At 41.6% G+C, this 21,878-nt stretch overlaps 2 protein-coding genes across 3 annotated transcripts in view; both read left to right on the top strand.

The window, feature by feature from the left end:
- Nucleotides 1-5,043, top strand: part of LOC121707756 (integrin alpha-5-like) — a 44,672-nt gene extending 39,629 nt beyond the window's left edge. The window contains exons 26-30 of the mRNA XM_042090542.1: nt 90-197; nt 1,473-1,586; nt 2,119-2,220; nt 2,694-2,816; nt 3,078-5,043. Of these exons, the coding sequence (XP_041946476.1) occupies nt 90-197; nt 1,473-1,586; nt 2,119-2,220; nt 2,694-2,816; nt 3,078-3,161 (531 nt within the window). The 3' untranslated portion in view covers nt 3,162-5,043. The remainder of the gene's footprint in view (nt 1-89; nt 198-1,472; nt 1,587-2,118; nt 2,221-2,693; nt 2,817-3,077) is intronic.
- Nucleotides 5,044-7,469: 2,426 nt separating this feature from the next.
- LOC121707759 (heme transporter hrg1-A-like) lies at nt 7,470-14,687 on the top strand. Of its 2 annotated transcripts, XM_042090551.1 has the most exons (4): nt 7,470-7,979; nt 10,044-10,211; nt 12,878-13,056; nt 13,124-14,687. In XM_042090551.1, the coding sequence occupies exons 1-3, from the start codon at nt 7,850-7,852 to the stop codon at nt 13,012-13,014; spliced, it is 435 nt and encodes a 144-aa protein (XP_041946485.1). In that variant the 5' UTR covers nt 7,470-7,849; the 3' UTR covers nt 13,015-13,056; nt 13,124-14,687. The 2 variants fall into 2 exon arrangements, with proteins under 2 accessions (XP_041946485.1, XP_041946484.1); XM_042090550.1 differs by having other exon boundaries at nt 12,878-14,687.
- The last annotated feature ends 7,191 nt before the right edge of the window (nt 14,688-21,878 follow it).

Below are 21,878 nucleotides of genomic sequence, written 5' to 3'. Positions count from 1 at the left end.
ACATGCATGTGCGTTAATGTAATGTAAGGATATACTTTTCCCTGTCAAGAGTGACTAATGACTGGTGCTGTTGCTGTAACTGTGTTCAGCTCCAGCCGAGCCCGTCGGAGGAGCCCCCTGCGCTAGCGTCTGGCTCCAGTCAGGCCAGGCAGAGCAGAGAGCTACCCAGGGACCAGCTCTCACAGCTCAGCAACCTGGTGAGACAGGCTCCCCTCCTCCACACACACACACACACACACACACACACACACACACACACACACCACACACACACACACACACACACACACACACACCACACACACACACACACACACACCACACACACACACAAACACACCACCCCAACACACCACACTGCACCACATTGCCCATCCATCGTCCACTAACACTACTGTAAGCCACTGTATTCTCCACCAACATCTGTGCTACCAGTGCAACACAACCACAAATGATCACTCCCTGTTGCGGCTATTAACCCCGCTATTCTCCAAGGGCACCATTTCTCAGACCCACACCGGCAGCATAGGAATAACTGTCTCTGTGTTCTTCTCTCTCTCTCTCTCTCTCTCTCTCTCTCTCTCTCTTCTCTGTCTCTTTTCTTCTGCTTTTTTCTTGCTTTTCACTGCTCATCTGAGGCCCATATGAGCTCTCCAGGGAATGTTTACCCTTCTATCGGCATGCCTGTTTCTCTCTCTCTCTCTACCCTCCTTTCTCCTTTTCTCTCTCTCTCTCTCTCTCCCTTCTCCTGTTCTCTCTCTCTCTCTCAGTCCCCCAGCTGTTCTCTCCAGTTTTAAGGGTGGATAACTGTGAAGCCAAAGGGGCCTGTTTGTTCAGAAAACACTCAAACAAGGCAGATTGTGTGCCAGATGAAGACATTTGGAGTCTGTTAAGACGCAGTCAGCGAGGCTTCAGCATGCGGCCTCAGCAGTGTAGAGTGTGTGTGGGGGGTTGGAGGGGGGGGTGGAGTTGCTGAATCCTCTGAAGGAAGGGCAGGATGTGTTAGGCACTGAAATCACATTTTCAGCACATGACCACATACAAACGGTCAGTTCTCTTTTAGTTCTGTTCCCCAAAGAAATATAGGAATTGAAAAATTAGGTGTCATTTTACAAAACGCTGACCAAAACTTTTGCCAAACAATGACAACAAAGGAAAAGTGTAGTGGTTAAGGAGCTGGGCTGTAGCGTGCAGTAGCCTGAAAGTTGTCACTTCAATTCCCGGCTTCCACCGTTGTGCCCTTGAGCAAGGCACTTGACCTTGTTGCTCCGGGGACAATGTGATCCCTTGTAATATAGCTGACATATGTAAGTCACTTGGTCAAGAAGTGTCTGCTAAATGTAATGTAATGTAATGTAATGTAATGTAATGTAATGTAATGAAAAAACCTGTCCTGAATGTCTCACCCCTTGGTCTTGATGTTCATCTCTCTCTCTCTCTCTCTATGCCTCCTCTGTGCTCACTGTCCCCAGTCCTGCTGGACAGTCCAGTGCTGGAGGCTGCAGTGTAGCGTGGGGGTGCTGCCCAGGGGGAAGAGCGTCATCCTGAAAGTGAGGTCTCGAGTTAGCGCTGAGACCTTCATAGAGGTGAGAGACACCTGCACTCCAGGGACATCAACACTGTTGCCACTGTATGTGTAAGACAGCTATGACAGTAACACTGGACACATGGGAAAATGAACAATACATTTGATATGGGAATGGCCTAATCAACATATCTATGTGGAACTATAGATGCAGCCATGCAGTCCAGAGGTTTTATGTGTTCTCTTTGCTGCCCCCTGGTGGCTGGCATTATCGTGTCACTGGAGCAAGATATCCTTGCCTTTTAGACAGATATGAACTGTATTGTGGACCTATAGAATCTTGAGACTTTAGGTCCTCACTACACCCCCCCCCCCCCCCCCCAGGAGCACACACACTTATGCAAATGTGTATCTAGACTGGACTGCTCTTCAATTTGGATAAAAGTGTCTGCTAAATGAATACATGTAAATGTCTGTACTCAATGTCAAATGTCCAGTTCTGGTCCAGTCACACTTTGCCTGTCATTTGAATCAGCCATTGTAAGCACCATGTCATTTATGATCCTGCTGCCTGTTGATCTTTGCCCCTGCAGAGAGCTTATAAGCAGTACCTGCTGGAGTGCATGGTGGAGTACAGAGTGGAAAAGATGCCTTATTCCATACTGCCCAAGGAGTACCCAAATGGATCCACCAAAGTGAGTCTTTCTCTCTCTCTTTTTCTCTCTCTCTCTTTCTCTATTTCTCAAATTCAAAAAGGTCTATTGGCATGGCATATACATATATACATATACATAGAGTATGTGACATACGCACATACACATCAATAGATTTTCATAACAATAAAATATAAAAAAATTTAAAAAATGCAGTATGTATGATAGTGTGTGTGTGTGTGCGTGTGTGTGCGTGTGTGTGCGTGTGTGTGCGTGTGTGTGTGTGTGTGTGTGTGTGTGTGAGTGTAACACCATATAACACCAGCGCTCTTTCTCTCTCTCTCTCTCTCTCTCTCTCTCTCTCTCTCGCACACACACACACACACACACACACACACACACTCTTTCTCTCTGACTTCTCACTAACTCTTTGGAGTCAAACTCTGATTGGTTGTATTTTACCATTAATGCTGTGTGTTGTATGTCTGTCTGCTCTGCTCCTGTCTGGCCTGCAGGTCGTGACCCCAATAGTGTGGGCTAATCCAGAGAACCCGTATGCTGTGCCCCTGTGGATAATCATTCTGGCTATACTGGCTGGACTGCTACTGCTTGCACTAGTCATCTACATTTTATACAAGGTCAGGGAAGGTCAAACCTAGCTTAAGAACTTGAGTGTCCGAGTAAAAGCAGAGACATGTTGTTGTTATTGCTCTAAAACCTAGTTTGAAACTATGCTTGGTTATTTTTAGAAATGAAACATCAAACATCAATCAAAACACAATGTATTTTTTATTTAATTTTTTAATATAGTATCTTTCAGGGATAGTCAACTGTATATTCGCCACAAAATAATGGAGGACCTCATGAATCTCATTGTTTTCCTCCTGTCATCTCTGCAGCTGGGTTTCTTCAAGCGATCTGACCCTTATGGCACAGCCATGGAGAAGGCACAACTCAAGCCCCAGGCTTCATCAGAGGCCTAACCAAAACCACTGATCCCAGCTGGTCCGGGTTGCACTTCGAAACAGCAGGCAAGAAGCAGTATCCAAGTTCCATGAGGGAAAGTAAGAACCTGTGTCTGATGAAACAGGATGCCAGATGGATGGCATTTTGATGCAGGCGTGACTGCTATGTTTGTCATTTGACTAAAACCCCTGCCACAGAACAGTCTGCATCAGCCTATGGGTTAGGCAGGGGGCGTCAAGCTACGTACTTTTACAGAACTGGACTCTTCAGAGCCTCTCCCCCACAGCATCACTACAACCTCAGTGGCATGTCAAACAAGTTAAGTTGATTTAAACTAAGAAGAGTGATATCTGGCAACCCCAATGGAAGCACTGATTTAGTTGTCCTCGGAAAGGCACATTTTTTCATGAAACCTGGAAGGGCTCTTCACAAAAAGTAAATCACAAGCACAGCTAAATTATTTATATGGAGGGCTTTATTGCCTGTGGATGTTTGTTATCTGTCTCATTTGTCTGTTTCAGTACAACTGGAAGGGTAATCTGGCCAGTTATTACCTGTGGTTTTCACGTCCAAGTTTTATTAAATCTCAAGCCCTATGTACTTTTCACTTTGGACAGTAGTTGTTGTCAAAAGCTGAGCTCTGACAAACTTTGTTCAAATTCTGAAGAGCAGACCTATAGCATCCACTTAGTCAAATGTATGCTATTGTAGTCATGAAGCCAAAGAATCAAGTTTGTGTGTTTTGACAAACGAGAGAGAGAGCTAAGATGATGGAGCATTGGAACTTGCTGATAGGACCAAAGCATTCTTTGTCCCAACATTTACCCCTCTCCTATTTAGATAGTCACACACAGCTGCAGGTTTTGCAGGTCTTGTTTTCACTACCTTGAATGCCCTAGTGCTGCCAGTGGAGTTCAGGGTTGGCAGAAGGGAAAAAGTGAACACTAGTCTGCCTAAAGCTCTCTGTTTTTTATTACTAAGACAAAATTCACCTTGTGGCCTTGCATACTTTGCATATATATGTTGGAACACTCTGTGTCAGGCAGAAACACACATCAGCTGTTTTCAACTGTCACATGCTCTCCACATATCCTGTCTCCAGTCTAAAGGTTGTCCCAGCGGCCTGCTTTTCAGTTGCATGGGTTCTCATATGTCCAGGGAAGACTGCAATATTCACATCCAGTCCAAGTGGTCCTCAGGTCTTGAAAAAAAAAAAACATTACCCATGCACCCATTTTTTTATACATATGAATCATTTCACCTATGGTAGAGCTAGATCAGTGTTTTTAATGCTCTATTTTTACACAAACACACCTTCATATATACTTATGTTTGGATCTACTTGAATATCCTACTACTCATGAGTACTGTATGTATTTTAATCTGCTTAAAATCTGTGTAATAAAATACGATACCAAAAAAGACTAGGCACAAATGTTTATATTAATTACATTTCAGACAATGATATGCACATAGAGTACATATTACAGAATGTATTCTAGATAAGCTACCAGTTTTTTTAGAGCAGGGAATTGAGACTTGGATCCGACAAATTTCCATTTTGCCTTTTAAACGAAAATGACCTTCAGTCGTGGCAATTTGTGTTCAAAAAGCCATATAATGAATGTTCAACCTACAGCCCTTTGAATTCCTTACTTTTAGCTCATATAATATGTGTGGGTATGTATTTAAAATTATGTTTTTGACTGCAATATCTACATGTAATCTTGTTTATGAAACAATCCTTGTGTCTTTTTCCTGGTCCTTTCTGAGTTGTACATTTGTGGAAAATATTTTAATATACATTAAAAATGTGTCATTGTTTTGTTGAAGAAAATATTATTTTCCCATATTGGGAGAAAATAATGTGTTAATTTTGTTGTATGTTGCTGTTTTGAAGAAAATAAAATGGTCACTTTTACAATACACAGTATGTAATTTGCATGCTTTTTAAAAGAAATGTCTCTCCCTTTTTCGTGTGCGTGAGTGTGTGTGTGTGTGTGTGTGTGTGTGTGTGTGTGTGTGTGTGTGTGTTCTCTTATGTTAGTGAACTTAGGGTACTACTCAGGGGAGGGAGGTAGGCTTCATAAACTCATGGGACTATAGATAATGCTACAGTTAGGTTACCTTATAACCTTACCCTAACCTTAAAAAGAGCATAGACCCCCAGGGGACTAACAAACATGTGATGGGATCAAATCAGCTTTTTGTGTAAGTACTGTACACTGGCCAAAAACGTCACATACTCTTTGATTGCAGCTCTCGTTTTCTGTGGCACTACTACATTTGTTTCCATCCAGAGTTGTATTCATTTTTGCAGAGATCTTGTGTGGGTAACAGGAAACCCACGGCGAATAAACCTCTCCCGCACATTCCAAAGACTTTTGATGGGTTTAAGGTCAGGACTCAGTGATGGCCAATTTATGTGAGAAAATGATTCCTCATGCTTGCTGCCTGAATATGTTTCCATACCTTGAGCCAAATGAATTCTGACATTGCCATCCTGGAATATGCTTATGCCATTAGGGAAGCAGAAACCCATTGATGGGATTACCTTATCCTTCAGTAGGCATCAGTCATCTGACTTCATTTGATAGCCAAATAACACAATCTGATCAACTCCCAATCACACAATGAGAACTATGCACAATGAGGGCCTTTCTTTATTGTCTTCCTTTCTTACATCATGCACATCACTCTGGAATTTTGAATTTATGGTTTGAATAATGATTTCAATTTGAATTTTGGAATTTATCTCAGCAACGCCGTAACCATGTGCCAACCACCAAGCAAATGTGCATGGTGGGTGAAATTAGTTCCATGGTGGGTGAAATTAGTTCCAAATTCATGAGCACATTGGGGTGATATGTTTAAACAATAATGTATAATAATACTGTATTTTTCATTTTCATGTGCCATTCTATCATATGCCATCGAGGGTTGAACAAATTACAACCATTACTAGAATCATATAAACATATGTATATTGGTAAATAAAAATAGGTTAACCATAAACTTGGTTATACAACAAGTACTACTGTACTTCCTGGGTATGCCTCTGTGTGGTTATATTACCACATAAATAACCACACATGTAAATGCACTGAATAGCCTGGAGAGAAAGGGGGGAAAGTGGGCAGGCATGATGATGCCAATTGGGCAGGGATAGAAGGTTGAAGGACCAACCTATCTAGTTCAAAAGTGTCATAACTTAGTCTAGGGTGCAGTTGTCTTGGTTTGAACAGTGTTTACATGATCATATAAGATAAATTAGACATTATTGTTCAAATGAAAATATGAGAAAATATTGATGCATTTCATCAGCTGTGTAGATGGAGGTTGGGGTACATATCCACCATTATGGTTATCTGCACCATTGTAACATAGGCCTACAAATTCCTCTGTGACAGGGCCTGACATTTTTAGGGTTCAACTTGTCTAAAAATGTATTTTATTCAAGGACGAAAACATCCTGAGGTGGCATGATAGGTGTTTCTCATATTCTCCATGGCTCAATGTTCAGATTAAAAAATAAGAATTATTTTCCCCAAGATATTTAGATATGAAAAGGTAGCCTATGTTTCTGGTATTGCCTATAGGCCTACCATATAGAATGTGCCTGCAGTGTTTCTCAAAGTGTGGTTCGGGGACTACTGGTGGTCCGCGAGCAGATGTGGTAAAATATTGTTGTTTGCAATATTGAACCAACTTGTATGTAAATCCAAACAGTTCTGCAACACTGCCTATAAGCTATGTCAGTTTAAATCATATGAATTCTCTGACATAGTAAGCAAGGTGCAAAGACAATAAGCAAGGTGGTTCAGTGACTAGGCCTGTTATGTAATATACTGTTGAAGTAGGTCTACTATTTGTTTGCTTTTTAGCTAGGTGTTCCGTTAGTTTTTTGATATTGGGTAAGTGGTGCTTGGTCTGAAAAAGTTTGAGAAACACTGGCCTAAAGCATCAGTCAGCTAGGCTATAAACAAATATAAATATAAACACATCCTGGTTCAGTGAGTTCAATTCTGGTCCCTTGACGAACAAGGGATTATTTAGTCTAATTAATCTGATAGTTTCTCTTGATTTAGGAATGATTTGATGATCGCTTGTAGGCTTATACTCTTGCATACTAGTACGCTTTTTGTCCATATATTTTAGGCTAGGCCTACATTATTTGGTTGAAAATGTGTTTACAGTAACATAAAATGTTTTCTGTCTGACATGGTCACCATGTCACAAGAAATCCAATACTCTTCCGAAACAACAGGCGTCACTGTTTCGTGTGGGAAGTATTTTTTTTCGTAGGCTATGCTCTTCGCTAGCTGTTATCATTGATGGTTATTTTCGAGGCCACCTTTGGTGCTTAGATTGTAAACATGGAAAACAATATAGCTGCTAGCTGTCAGTAATGCTCGATAAAGACACGACACTGCAACTGTCGCTGTCTTGCAATGAGCCCTTAAACCGTTCAGAAACGGGAATATTTATAAGCCGTCTCTTCCCGGATAATCAGTAGTTCAGGATAACGCGCTTCTTGATTGATGAACGGGTGTTTCATAATAGCCTACCATTTTTTTTAGAGTAGCCTAGGTGACCCTTCGTGTTTTATGTATTCACGGTTTAGTTAATATAGGCCTAAGTAGTTAACTTCTGTCTTTGCCGGGATCGTTTTTATTGAGTGACTGCTGTCGCAATCGGCATCCCAATGGCGATTAATAAAACATACATCAGTATAGGCTATGCTGCCTTTGGCATGGCAATGGGATTCTCCGCTTTTCTGGTGTGGAATGTTGCATATAAACAACCATGGACAGGAGCAATGGGCGGCTTGTCAGGTATAGTCAAACATGGCTCGTCAAATGCTGGGTTAATGTAGATAATAGTCTATTTCAAGAGAATGTGCTTTCTAAGCACATGTGCTTCAGAACCGCATACCATCTCACTTGATTACAATGTTGCCAACATAACATGTTTCTTATCTTAACAGTGGTAATTTTAAGACATGCTGTTTAGATGGTTCCCTAACTGTAAAATTACTACAATTCAAACCACGGTATTATGACGATTAGCCTACTATTATAAAAGTATGAGGTGTGTCAATAAAATAATCAAAAGAAATTCCAAACATGTCATAGCCTATTCATAGAAAGTGTGTTGGAGTGGACAAAAACTGTTCAACGGTAAACTTAAGTGTTTAAGGTTTACAACTACTGTATATAAGTTAGTTAATGTCATTACATTATTTTGAGGTATACAGACATAGACGTATGTGGATTATGTCAAGTGTTTACCCTCAAACTACTCTGATGGGGGTCATTCTGTGTCAAATCAGACAAAATCCAGGAAAATGGTTGCTGCAACGTCTCGGATTGTAATATTTAGGACCCAAAACTAAAACCTGTAAAATATTTTTGTTAAATTCCAATGTTTTCATATATTTTTTCACCAATCATTTTGTATCATTTTTACACTCTCAGAAATGCCTTGGACCATTAGAAAGTTTGTACTGCATGCTCATTAGTTAAGGCCCTAGATATGGAACAAACCTGTGTGAACCTGCAAACCTGGTGATATTGAGGCTTCAATCATTGTTTCATAATCATGATAACAATCAAATACAAAACTTTATTAATGTTAAGCCAATTTTTAGAGTCTCTGCAACAAATGCACATGACTATATTAAGGATAAAACAAGGTGTGATGCATATTTTGGTCATTTCCACAGGACTAAAATGGTATGTGGGGTAGCTAGTAGGAACACGGAAATCAACATGGGATAAGCTTAGTTTCTAGTCAATCCGTGTATAAACTGCCAAAAATGTACCATGTTTCATTCACCGATAAATACACTTGCTGGGTTGCATTATAAACATTTTATTGATACCAAATGTGTACAAAAACAAGTTTATGCATCTTTACCAACATATGACTGGAATCCACCAGCCACATCAGATTGTGCCTTGCCATCAAGCTCATTTGTCAGCAACATGTGACATCAACAGATAGATAGATAGATAGATAGATAGATAGATAAATAGCCTTTATTGTCATTGTACAGTTGCCTGTGCAATGAAATTGGGGTTGTTACATCTGATAAAGTGCATAGGATATCAGTATCAATTGAATGTTCTCTCTAGTTTTCATATCTGTCCAAGGTTTACATTGCATAAGAGTGTAGACCTTCCGTAGCCCTTTGCTCCAGATGAACTTTGAGATCTGCCCCCCCCCCCCCCCCCCCACTGTATCAAAATGTGCTAGGCCACCACTAGCAAAAGTCAGACGCCAAAGTGAACGTTTAAGTTAAATTTGTCACCTCAGTGACTTCACATGGTCTGCAGTTAATCCCATTGCTTTTGTGTTTATTTTTTAACAAAACATACAAATACAGTTGCTGAGCTGATTGTGTGTTTTTGTTTATAGGCACTAAATGGCACACTAGCCATGACTAAGGGGTTTTGGGGAGGACATGAGGCAGAGGAGGTGGGCTTTGGTCTAGCGAAAGACTTGCGAAATAGGGGAATATGACAAGAACCAAGGCAGAAAAGCAGAAGCGGTCGAACTGATGTGACTAAGCATTGGAAGAAATATGGAACTGGTGTGTCACGTGATAGCAAGTGTGATGTTAGAAAGAATGACACAGCTGATTTAAATCCCATGCCTTGCAGAATCACACCCTGACAAAAATAGACTAGAAAAACATGTTGTACAGGATGAGTCAAAATCAAGACAAAGTGTTCTGAGAGGTGAATCTTGGCTGAGATCTCTCTATGACATGTTTATTTGAAAATGGATTTGGTGATAAGTCATGGTTTGTAACAGAAAAAGGTGAACTTATAGGCTGAATGCAAAGTGTCATGGTGTACTCATGTCAAGTGTGTGTGTGTGTGTGTGTCCATTAGGTGTGCTTGCCCTCTGGGCACTGGTCACACACATCATGTACCTGCAGGACTACTGGCGGACCTGGCTGAAGGGGCTTAAGTTCTTCCTCTTCATTGGGATCTTCTTCTCTGTCCTGTCCATCATCGCTTTCATTACTTTCCTCTCGGTGGCCATCACGCGTAAAGAATGTGAGTATCCACCCCCCCCCCCCCCCGTCTCCCACACACACTCTCTCCCTGTCACACACACACACACACACACACACACACACATATATATACAGTTAAGAACAAAATCATTCATACCCCTGGCAAATATTGATGTAATGTTGATTTTCTCTTGACCAATATGTTTGTTCTGACTGAATATGACGCTGCCACATGCCAAAAGGTTGTAAGACAATGTGGTAGAAACATGGAATAAAAAAAATAATAGTTATCTTTTTTATTTTTTTTTATGAAAAATGGCATGTCCAAAATTATTCATACCCTTTTTAAATAATCAATGGAAACATTTTTATTTACCATCAAAGCTCTCAAAATGTTTTTTATAATACCTACCAAGCCTCTCCATGTCTCCACAATGATTTTAGACTGCACCTTTTTAGCAGCAATCTGAGTTTTGAGGCAGGAACGATTATTTGCCATCACTCTGGCCTTGTGCTCACTTTTTTGACTGATTGAGGTCTGGACTCTAAAATGTTGACATTGTTCTCTGTTAACCATTTCTTGCCTTGTTTAGCTGTATGTTTTGGATCATTGTATGGTTTAATTGTCCAATGATACCTATTGGGGCAGGTCTCTTGGCACACTGTCTGATCTTTTCCTCCAGAATCTCAGTGTAGCCTCTTGCTTTAGTGTTACCGTTTACTTTGAGAAGGTCACCAGGTTGAAAAACATCCTAAAAGAATACTTTTCTAACCCCCACAATTGAAACGGACATGGTGTCATTGGAATTGAATGCTTATTTTTTTATGCCAATCTCAGGCCACATCCCCTCAAAAAATGTATTAGTTTTGGGTGTTTTTCAGACAATGGAACCTGGTGAACTTCTCAAAGTAAACGGTAACACTAAAACAAGGGGCTACATTGAGATTTTTGGTGGAAAAGATCAGGCAGACTGCCGATAGACCTGCCCCAATGGTAACCACACAATGATCCAAAACATACAGCCAAACAAGGCAAGAAATGGTTATCTGAGAACAATATCAACATTTTAGAGTGGCAGAGCCAGAGTCCAGACCTCAATCCGTTAAAAAAGTGAGCACAAGGCCAGAGTGATGGCAAATAATCGTTCCTGACTGAAAACCTGGATTGCTGTTAAAAAGGTGTGGTCTATAATCATTGTGGAGACATGGAGAGGCTTGGTAGATATTATAAGAACCATTTTAAGAGTTGTTAATGCAAATAAAGATGTTTCCATTGATTATTTAAAAAGGGTATGAATAATTTTGGAAATGCCATTTTTCATAAAACATGCTAAAAAAGATAAAAACAATTATTTTTTGGATTCCATGTTTCTACCACATTGTTTTATAACCTTTTGGCATGTGGCAGTGTCATTTTCAGTCAGAACAAACATATTGGTCAACAGAAAATCAACATTACATCAATATTTGCCAGGGGTATGAATAATTTTGTTCTTAACTGTATATACAAACTCCAATTCAAATTTAAAAGTACTTTACAGGCAACTGGCCATTGGTAATAAAAATGACACAGACATAGAATGCATTGTGTATGTGTATCGAATAATTAAACATATTTACTATTTTCTCTCTTCTTATCCTTTCTTTCTCCAAATCGACTCCGCTCAGAAATATTAAACAATTCTGTAGCTAATGGATTTGTCCTTTCAGAACAAAAAATGAAATAATTGAATTTGAAAATGTTGAAAAAATGCATGCTCAAAAAGAAGACTTTTCTAACTATTTTTATTAATATACAATGAGATTATGAACATACCGGTATGTATGCAATGAAGCAGTATGATCCGGTTGAGAGTGGGGTCTACATGGCTGTGCTGTGGCATGAAACCATGGAAACAGGACCAACCATGTGTCATACTGCTTTTATACACCCCTCCTTCTACCAACTAATAGTGTTTGATGAGACCAGATTTTGATTTATTATGTTTATTTAAATTTTCAACTAGACTTTTTTTTATTTTGTTTGTACACTCCAAAAATAGTTCCAATCAGAGTGCTCAGCATTAAGCTTCGCCAGGCAATAAATATGGTCTCTGAGGTTTACTCAAAGGAGCTACTTGTACATGTTAATTTGAGGACTCACCATGTTAATAGACAGAATATAGCTGAAGAAGACAAAAAGACAAAAATAAAAAGACAAATGCTTCACTTTGCAAGCACTATCATTACACATTCTGGTTCCTTAAAAAGTCACATCCTTGAGAAAAACTCCACGCATGTTTGTGAAGTCAGTGAGATAGTTGCAGCTCCACAAGCAACCACGATGCACAAAAGTGCAGCCAGCAGTTAACAATTGTTTTTGTCAAGGTTTGGAATTCCTTTGGGATTCAGTAGCGTCTTGGCACGAGCAAAAAGACACCGCAAGGAGATTTACACAGCAGACTTGGAGAGCATTTCTCTAATATACGTATACATTCCAAAAAGAGGAGACTGCTCAGCACTTGCGTGATAACACAGGATGTATGATTGTGTACCTTAATCTCAGATACTTCTTGCTGCACCACATTGAAACACTGTGTGTGTGTGTGTGTGTGTGTGTGTGTGTGTGTGTGTGTGTGTGTGTGTGTGTGTGTGTGTGTGTGTGTGTGTGTGTGTGTGTGTGTGTGTGTGTGTGTGTGTGTGTGTGTGTGTGTGTGTTTCCTGCAGCTCTGAAGGACCCCAACAGCCTGTTCCTGTCATGTGTGTGGAGCTTCATGTCTCTGAAGTGGGCCTTTGTGCTCTCGTTGTCTGCCCACCGCTACCGCAAGGAGTTTGCTGACATCTCCATCCTCAGTGACTTTTAACCATGCCTAACAACAACACAAACAACACACACACACACACACCGCAGTACACACTTTTACATACCCCCCTAGTATATTCATGCACTTACACCCTGACCCCTGACACGGAACACACACACACACACACACACACTACACACCACACACCTGGACCTAGCTTCTTAGGGGGTAAGAAGACAGAAGAGGAAATGAATGAGTAGAAGTGAAAGGTGAGAATGGGGCATAAATGGGTGAGGATGTTAAATGAGAGCCCATGGAATTTCTATCTTTCTTTCTTATGCAGTGTCTTTTTCTATCTTTCCAACAACCCCTCTCTGTCATCCACTCTTTCTCATTCTGCCTTTCTCTATCAGACATGGCTGTTTTTTAACGACTGTATTTTCAGTGTCATCTCTTCATGTACAATTGCAGTATGTATGTGTGTTGCATCTCTATGCTTCTCCTAACACAGGTCTTCATGTGATATCCGCCATTTTTTATACCTAACCACACAAACCAGTTTGGTCTGCATCACGTCTCAATATATACAATTTCACTTCATAAAAAAAGGAACTGTTATGTGGGGTGGAAAAATCAAAGGCAAAAGAAACATTTTACCACTACTTTGGCTTGTGATGCACCATTTTCACCACATGGTGGTGCTGCGCCACTTTTTTGTTGTTTCCTTGGCAAATGAAACAGGGTCCATTTAAATCCACACACATCCTGCATGCAACACAGCGCGCGCGTATCCTCTTGTCGACTGTCAGCCGTCATAGACACCGCAGCCAGAACAAGCGCACCACAGCCATGTCCCCACTGAGACAGGATTGCACTTTATTGCCTGCTTGTGTCACAGGGCATTCGATAGGCCCCTTGAAAAGTATGGAAAGCAAATGTCTGGTGTCTGTAAGTGTGGCCAGGAGGAATCTCTGAGGCATTCTACTCTTGTGAAGCTTTTACCATTTTAATCCACATCTCTGTACAGATGTGATTTACCAAACATTTTTTTATGCAGTAGCATGCTGATATTTTTATTTACGTTATGAACTCCTAATGTTGTGGGGGGCTTAAACAATGTTGAGATTAAACTGTCAATTCTTCACTGTTAGATTAACAGATGTGAAACATAATGATTTAAGTGGGAATGTTGGCATAGCTGTTTGTCAGAGAGCATTGTTTTTGGTTGTTGTTGGGTGGGTTTGCTTGTCAGAGGCTATCTGAAGATAAACAAGAGTAAGGGACTTTCGTTTCTTTAAAGTTTGTAGCATTTTACTGGTTATTGTTCGAAGTTGATGTTTAAGATGATCTTTGCCCGAGTGATGACATCAGGAGAAATGTTAAAGACTTCACACAATGTCTTTCTGCTGAGGCCATGATGTCTCAGGGTCACAAGCCAGTCCAAAGACATCGGCGTCCAATAACCTGCACAAACCAGCGAGTGTGCATGTCCCTTCACAAGTGTTTATTTTTATTACAATTGTCTTTTATTACAGATAGGCTTATTTACAGATAGGCCTTTGTAGTAGCATTTTACAGCAGTTATTTTTTTAAATCGTTTCATTATCAGGTAAATATATCTGTGCAACATAATGTACTGTCATAGCAAGAGCCAATTCCATGTATGACATATGTGTGTGTATGTGCAGTCATAATGTGAGAGAGGCCCACTAATAAAATGTGCTTTTATGAGATAAATGTGTAAGTGGAATTTTATATATCAACTCAGTACAATGGCAATTTGGTCATTTATATATCTCATGATGAGGTGTAATGGTTCAGATGGTCTGAAATAAGCATTCAGGCAATCTAGGATATGTTGACCTATATTGAGTATTATTTTTATTTTTCATTCACAGTTTACCATCCTCCAGACTTTATACGCAGCATAACATTTTATCATATGCAATAGCAAATTTAGCCAGACCTGATCCGGGATACATCTGTGTGACTGGATTTCTCTAAACTCACTCATGTTTTTTGTTTATTTATTTATTAACTTATTTATTCATTCATTCATTTATCTAGTGGTCTGTGTTTGTGTATGGCTATGTTATATTTCCATTTCTCTGTTTCTAATGATCTATGACAGGTTCAGGAGTGCAAGTGACATCATATCAAGATTGATTTGATGTTGATCGTTAGGGCACTGTAATGTTGAAGGGAGATTTGATAAAAGAGATTTACTGCATATGTAAATGGATTTCTTTTAGCTCAACAGTAGATCATTTGTTTTTGTTTTCACATAATAATTCACAGCATTGCCTTTGGAAATATCTTCATGTATTGCTCTCTACTTATGAAACCTCCAAGAATGCTTGTCATTAATGTCAAAATCAAGTGGCGAAATTATGGCATTGTTTTGCCTGAAGGTCTGAAATATGAATTGTGTACAAGCAAACAAGGAAAAAGGGATGTGTTACATGTTCAAATAGCTTTATATTAAGTTGACATTCAAATGTAAGGTTAGAAAAAGGACCATTATTCCCACATGTTTGATCCATTACTCTTAAGGATAAAACTCTTACCCGGCTTTTGTAAGGTTGGGAGCGTCTGTTAGTGCACACAAACATGAGTCATGTGAAGAAAGGGAAATCTCAAAGACGGCCATGGAGACTGACTTTTACCCATCATTTGCTCATTAAGGAGGGATTATTTAATGGTTGCAAATTAAAGGTGGGCGTTCATTAGTGGTTTGATCACAGATCCTCGCGGGGAGGCGGCCATTATGTGGTCACTCTAATCATCCTCCTTAGTTTTATTGCATAATTCTGGTTAATTATATATTTTTTATTACATTATGTTAGTGAGTTTATGAGCCCCAGTGTCGCAGTGTACCGTGGTAACTTTTCTGTTGTTGTGAGGTGTCCATGGCAACATTTTGGTTGTCAGGCTGATTATGCAGATCTTCAAGAATGAAGGATGAAAGGCTAGAGAGGTCCATCATGGTATTAGAGTATTAGAGTGTTGGAGCTGATTTAGAAAGAGGTATTTCATCTTTTTTTCTTCACATAGGCTTACAGGTGTGGTTGTGTGTGTATGCGTGCGTGTGCGCGCACATGCAGATGTGTTAAAACTTTTCCTAGTCTGAGAAAATCCTGGCAGAGGGAAATGGCGGCACAGAGATGAAAGCAAGTACGCAGGAAGTCAGAAATCATCCATCATTCAAATATGTTTACCATATCCTACAGTCCTGAGCATATAGAAAACTGTGTGTGTGTGTATATGTGTGTGTGTGTGTGTGTGTGTGTGTGTGTATGTGTGTGTGTGTGTGTGCCTGTGTGCTTTACCTCATAGCCAACCATGTGTGTGTTCTGTCCAGGACAGTGAACATAATAGAGCAGAAATCTTGAAAGCGGCACATTGTATTTATAAAAATGCGAAGGAAAAGAACAGGAGATTCATTCAGCCTTGCAGATATTTTGGTTTATGTGAATTTACAGTCCAAAAAAATGAAAGAAAAGAGAAGAAATAGCCGAAGTGAATGAAAGCGAAAACATCTTGAAAGAGCAGAGGACCAGATGGGAGCTTTTGACATTAAAAAGGGCTCGCTGACTCTCTCAGGGAAAGGCAGTTGCAAAATGATTTCCGAGGAACTTCCGCTGAGCGATGCTCAAAAAGCCGCAGATATTTAAGCAATATCCATAGCAATTCACTGTTCTATTTACAAACTGAAACACATGTCCGAAGACCTCTTCCCTTTTCTTCCTCTCCCTTCCTCTCTCTCTCCCTCTCTCCCTCTCTCCCTGCTCCCTCCCTCTCTTCTACTGTTCCATGTTGTTTCCTTTTATTTTTATTCCACCTTTTTTCCCCTTTCCTTTAATGGCATCTGGAGTTGGGAAGGGTATTAACCCTTCGCCTTGGCAATGCAGTAGACGTCTAGGCATCAGGACTGATTATTGTGTTGTTCAGCCCCCCCCCCCCACCCCCCCCCCACCACCACCACCCTCCTCCACACACACACACACACTCACACACTCAGTCCTTACTGTTCTTTGGGATCAGAGAGAAAGGGCCATCTGAATCAGTTTAGTAGAAAATCATTGATGTTGTGGAGCATAAACGAGTATGGTTTGAAGTGGGTTGAGTGGTGGAACTGGTAACAGATTCGGGACTGTGCTTCGGTGTTGCCGTAAACATACCTTTGCTTTGCCATTTCTTCGAGTGGGTTGCGCCTTTTTTTATCAACCCCTCGTGGAGGGGGTTCAGCGAGTAGCACCCCACTGACGCTTACCTGTATCTTGTTCATCACTGGTTGATACGAGGCCTTTCTCACCTACAGCAAGAGGCTGTCTGCATGACCAACACACATGATCAGCACATCAGAAACCGATCAGAAGCGCGGATCAGAAGACCGAATCAGCACTTCCCCGTAGGCCCTGTAAATCTGCAGCATGAAAGTAAGGCTTTGGAGCTTAAAGGATCACAAAGTGGTATACATGAAATATATATTGTTAGCGATACATTTTAACAAATATTAAGACAATAGATTTACTTGGGGAGAAAAAAATGGGAGACTCATGTGCTTTGTCATCAAGGCCTGGCAAAACCAGGGAATTTCCAGAGAGGTCCAGTGTGCATGCCTGAGAGACAGACATCCATTCACATGTGCACCGGGCAATGGGTTGAATGCTGGACTCATTCTACACACACACACACACACACACACACACAAACTAGGAGTGCACGAGTATGACAGGTACAAAAAGCGACAATCAATGCTTTCCAATCGGTGCGTTTCCCTGCATCTCCTCCTGTGCTATTTGATTTCTCAGCTGCTCACCATCTGACAAAGTGTAAAACCGCTTGAACCTTCAAGGTTCTTCTAATGAAATGAGTGAAAGGCCATTTTGTTTTCAAGACTGCATTGACATGTAAATGTGTTTCTTTATGCCGGCCTTTGTGCAGCTTTGAAGAAGTTGAGTGGTAATCCAAATGTCTGGATTCATTTTTTCGCTGTATTTTCTGGCTTTCCGTTTTTTTTTTCATCTTTTATTTTCTCTTTTAATACTGGTTCTGTCCGCATCTAGACATCATGCAGACAAATAGAAAATGAAACATTTTATCCTGCTGCCTCCCTCAGTGCTTGTCAGTTCTGGACTCTGACACCATTTGATGAGAGCCCAGGACCTGGAGAACAATGGCTTGTGCATGAGTTTCATCAACAAGTTTCGCTCCCTTTGTTGGTTCGCTGTGGCCATTGTGTTTTCCTGTGGAGAGTAGCCCTAGGACCTCAGATCATGTGTTTTGGTCATCTAACACGGCCTATCTTGGCTCTGGACCATGGTGTCAACACTACCTTCATGTAAGCGTTTATACACACCCATGTTCTCCCTCTCTCTCTCTCTCTCCCTCCCATACACACACACACACACACACACACATACATTCTCTCTCTCTCTCTTTCTCTCTCTCTCTCTCTCTCTCTCTCTCTCTCTCTCTCTCTCAGTAATCAGAGCCAGCTCAGGATATTGGCACACTTACCGATGAAAGCCGCCACGTCAGGTTGAAGCTCTAAATATTATGATAAATTAGGCCCTAATATGGAGAGATAAGTCTCAGCCCAACTCAAATAACACAGGTTAGCACGCATTGCACAAAGGACAGCGGGACCAAAGAGCAACTTGAAAGCGTGAGTCCTCCCCTCTCTACATTAAATATCTCTGGGCATTTTCCGTTGTCTTTCCTGCGCTGATCAAACAGACAGACACACACACACACACGTGTGCTCACAGACAGAAACAGCAAGCGGCATGCAAGTCTGCTTCTTTCTTTCCTTCTCTCTCGCTTTCTGCATCCTCTTCCTTTCCCCTCCGTTTGTGGTGACTCGTCTTTATTTGGGTTTGTTACCGTAACCATGACAATCTCATCTTTGATCTCGCTGAGGCCAGCGCTCCTCTTGCCACAGTGAAGGCCACAATACGGTAATCACCGCGGCCATTTCATCCCAATTCGCCCATGCTGTCAGTCATGCCTGTGGTAAATGTAGCAGAGGAGGAAAGGGAAAAAAACAACCCCCCCCCCCCTCGGTCCTCTGCACCCAGGGGGGGCGACTCCTAACCCCCCCTACCCTTCTCACAGGATCCCCCTTCCAGCCCTCCTCTCAGCAGCAGGTTCTGCAGCTCACGGCTCGGGTACCCCTGGGGAGCAGCCATCTTTGGTATGCCTCCATGGTGAAATGGCCCCCGTCCCCGCGGCTGCTCCCTCTGTGGCGCGGGGAGTGCTGAGTGCCATACCCCCCTGGGTGAATCCTCCACAGGAAGCAGCACGTCGGTGGGGTGGTGAGGCTGGGGGGAGGGGGTAGGGGTTAGGGGGTAAGGGTGGGGTGGGCTGGGGTGGGGTTGGGAGGTGGGAAATGGCTCCCAGATGTCGACGTATCCCTGTGTGTTTATATGCGCTTGCGGGGTGCATGCACTTTGTGTGTGTGTGTGTGTGTGTGTGTGTGTGTGTGTGTGTGTGTGTGTGTGTGTGTGAGTGAGAGAGAGAGAAAGAGAAAGAGAAAGAGAAAGAGAGAGAAAGAGTGTGTGTGTGCTTATGAGAAAGAGTGTGTGTGTGTGTGTGTGTGCTTATGAGAAAGGCATATTTAAGAACTTGCTGGTGCAAGCTGCTTGCAGGCACTCACACGTTTGTTTGTGTATACAGTATGTGTCACAACAACAACGCAGTGGCATGACCAGGTTCAAGCTCTCCCCCTCCAGCTCCTCTCTCCCCACTGGGGACAGGGGACGCACTTTAGAAAGCACTCGAACCTGGACTTGCAGCATACGCTGCTGTACTGCTATAGCCAAACCACAACATCTTTCTTTCTTTCTTCCTTTCTTCCTTTCTTTCTTTCTTTCTTTCTTTCTTTCTTTCTTGGAAGTGGATCAGCCCGCAGTGGGCACCATGGCCACAGGTAGGCTGTTGAAAACTACTCCAGACTACTTAAGTGCTGCGCAGTTAGACCTACTGTGAGAATTCCACATGTACGCCGCTCAAGGGTAGGACATCAGTTACACAGCATTTAAGTGTGTGCTCACCCCTCCAGGGGCTTTGACTTGATTCACTTCCATGTTAAAGTGGGAAGTGATGCTCTGCCCAGTCCCTTTTTTACATTTTTAAAACCTTAGTCATAATAAAGTATGTAGGTGTACAACCATTGTATCAACTGTGTGATTCGTCCCTGTACTTAACGGAAATGCTGTTTATTCATCACATCAGAACTTGACTATGAACACATTTGCTCATGTGGCAGTATGCTTTTGTTTATCTGTCCAGCGTCGTTAAGTAGTGTCTGAGAGTGCTTGTGTGGTTATGTGTGTGAGTGTGTTGGCTTTTGTGTGCTGCCTGTAGGGTATATTTGTTGTTGTTTTGTTGATGTGCCTAGTGTCGACTTAAGAGCGTGTGTAAGTATTTTGGTGTTTGTGCCTAGTGTCAACTTAAGAGCGTGTGTAAGTATTTTGGTGTTTGTGTGTCCAGTCTCACAGCTCAGTCTCATGTGGGAGTGTGTTTGTGTTTTTGCATGTCCAGTGTGACTCTGTTGCGTGTTTGAGAGTGTGTTGGTGTTTGCATGGCTAGTCTTGGCTCTAGACTATTTGGGAGTGTGTTGGTGCATGTGTCCGGTGAGTGTGACTGTGGACTGTGTGTCAGTGTGTTGGTGTTTCCGTGTGTCCAGTGTCAGCTGCCTTAATGATGGTCAGCGGCCATGAGGAGCTGAGTAAAAGACCCGGAGTGTTTAGTGAAACATGATGTCACGACGCTGACGAGGAAATGAAATGTGCTACATCAATCAGCCTTGGAGGAGCTAGATCAAACGTTCCTCCACACTCCTCACATCTGGAGCTATTTCTCTCTCTTTCCCTCTTTCTCTCCCTCTGTTTCTCTCCCTCTTTTCCTTTTTGTTTCTCTCTCCATTTCTGCTCTTTCTTTTCTTCTTTTCATTTTTTCCCTCCCCATTCTCTCTCCCTCTCATTCTTTTTTTCTCTCTTTTGTATGTGAGGGGGAGCTCCATGTTGTTTCTGTTAGCTGTTCTTTCATTTTATCTCTCTTTTTATTTTTTTCTTCTTTGAATCTTTCATTTTTGTTTCCATGATGGTGGCACTGTGGCATTCTTCTTCGGAAGAGGTGAAATTTGCCTAGAGTATCAGCGCAGTGTGTGTGTGTGTGTGTGTGTGTGTGTGTGTGTGTGTGTGTGTGGTGTGGTGTGGTGTGGTGTGGTGTGTGTGTGTGTGTGTGTGTGTGTGTGTGTGTGTGTGTGTGTGTGTGTGTGTGTACTCATTAGAGAAAGGGTATGGCATATTTATGTGCATATGTGTTGGTTTGTTTACTGGTGTTGTTTGTTACTATTGGTGTATGCACATGTTTACACTGAAAATAATCAATATAAAAGTATCTTGTTTTTATCATAGTCTATGTGATTGTTATAACACTGTGCACTGGTGTCCTCTTTCCACCCAATATCTATCTTTGTGTGTGTGTGTGTGTTCACACTGAAAGAATCATTGGTAATGTGATTCTTTCATTCACCTTTAGTGACCTGGGAAAGTGGCAATGTGGGAAAGAGTATTCCTGCCCTTCCAAGCCTCCAGGCATAGATGATACACATTATTTATTTTAAGTGGCTTTTGCTCTTTCAGGGCATGCAAGTCTGTCTCTCTCTCTCTCTCTCTCTGTCTCCCTCTCTCTCTCTGTCTCCCTCTCTCTCTCTTTCTCTGTGTGTGTGTGTGTGTGTGTGTGTGTGTGTGTGTGTGTGTGTGTGTGTGTGTTTTATTGTGGTATTGGCACCGCCCTCATTTCCTCTCTCCTATAGGGTGAGAGTTCATGGGTCAGGGGCCACGACAGGTCTTCATGCAGGAAGAGCATGTCTTTGAGAAATCAAAACATTAGCTTTACATTACCAAAAAAGC

This window comes from Alosa sapidissima, chromosome 4 (assembly GCF_018492685.1).
Source record: "Alosa sapidissima isolate fAloSap1 chromosome 4, fAloSap1.pri, whole genome shotgun sequence".
In the NCBI taxonomy this organism is placed as follows: Eukaryota; Metazoa; Chordata; class Actinopteri; order Clupeiformes; family Clupeidae; genus Alosa; species Alosa sapidissima.
The sequence above is the reverse complement of the archived record's forward strand: the minus strand, read 5'-3'. Positions and strand labels throughout refer to the sequence as shown.

What these genes read in the sequence shown, in the direction of transcription:
- LOC121707759 (XM_042090551.1), top strand. Translation starts at nt 7,850, where the DNA reads ATGGCGATTAATAAAACATACATCAGTATAGGCTATGCTGCCTTTGGC. An exon ending in AGCAATGGGCGGCTTGTCAG is followed by an intron (nt 7,980 to 10,043) that starts GTATAGTCAAAC and finishes TGTGTCCATTAG; the next exon opens with GTGTGCTTGCCCTCTGGGCA. An exon ending in GGCCATCACGCGTAAAGAAT is followed by an intron (nt 10,212 to 12,877) that starts GTGAGTATCCAC and finishes TGTTTCCTGCAG; the next exon opens with CTCTGAAGGACCCCAACAGC.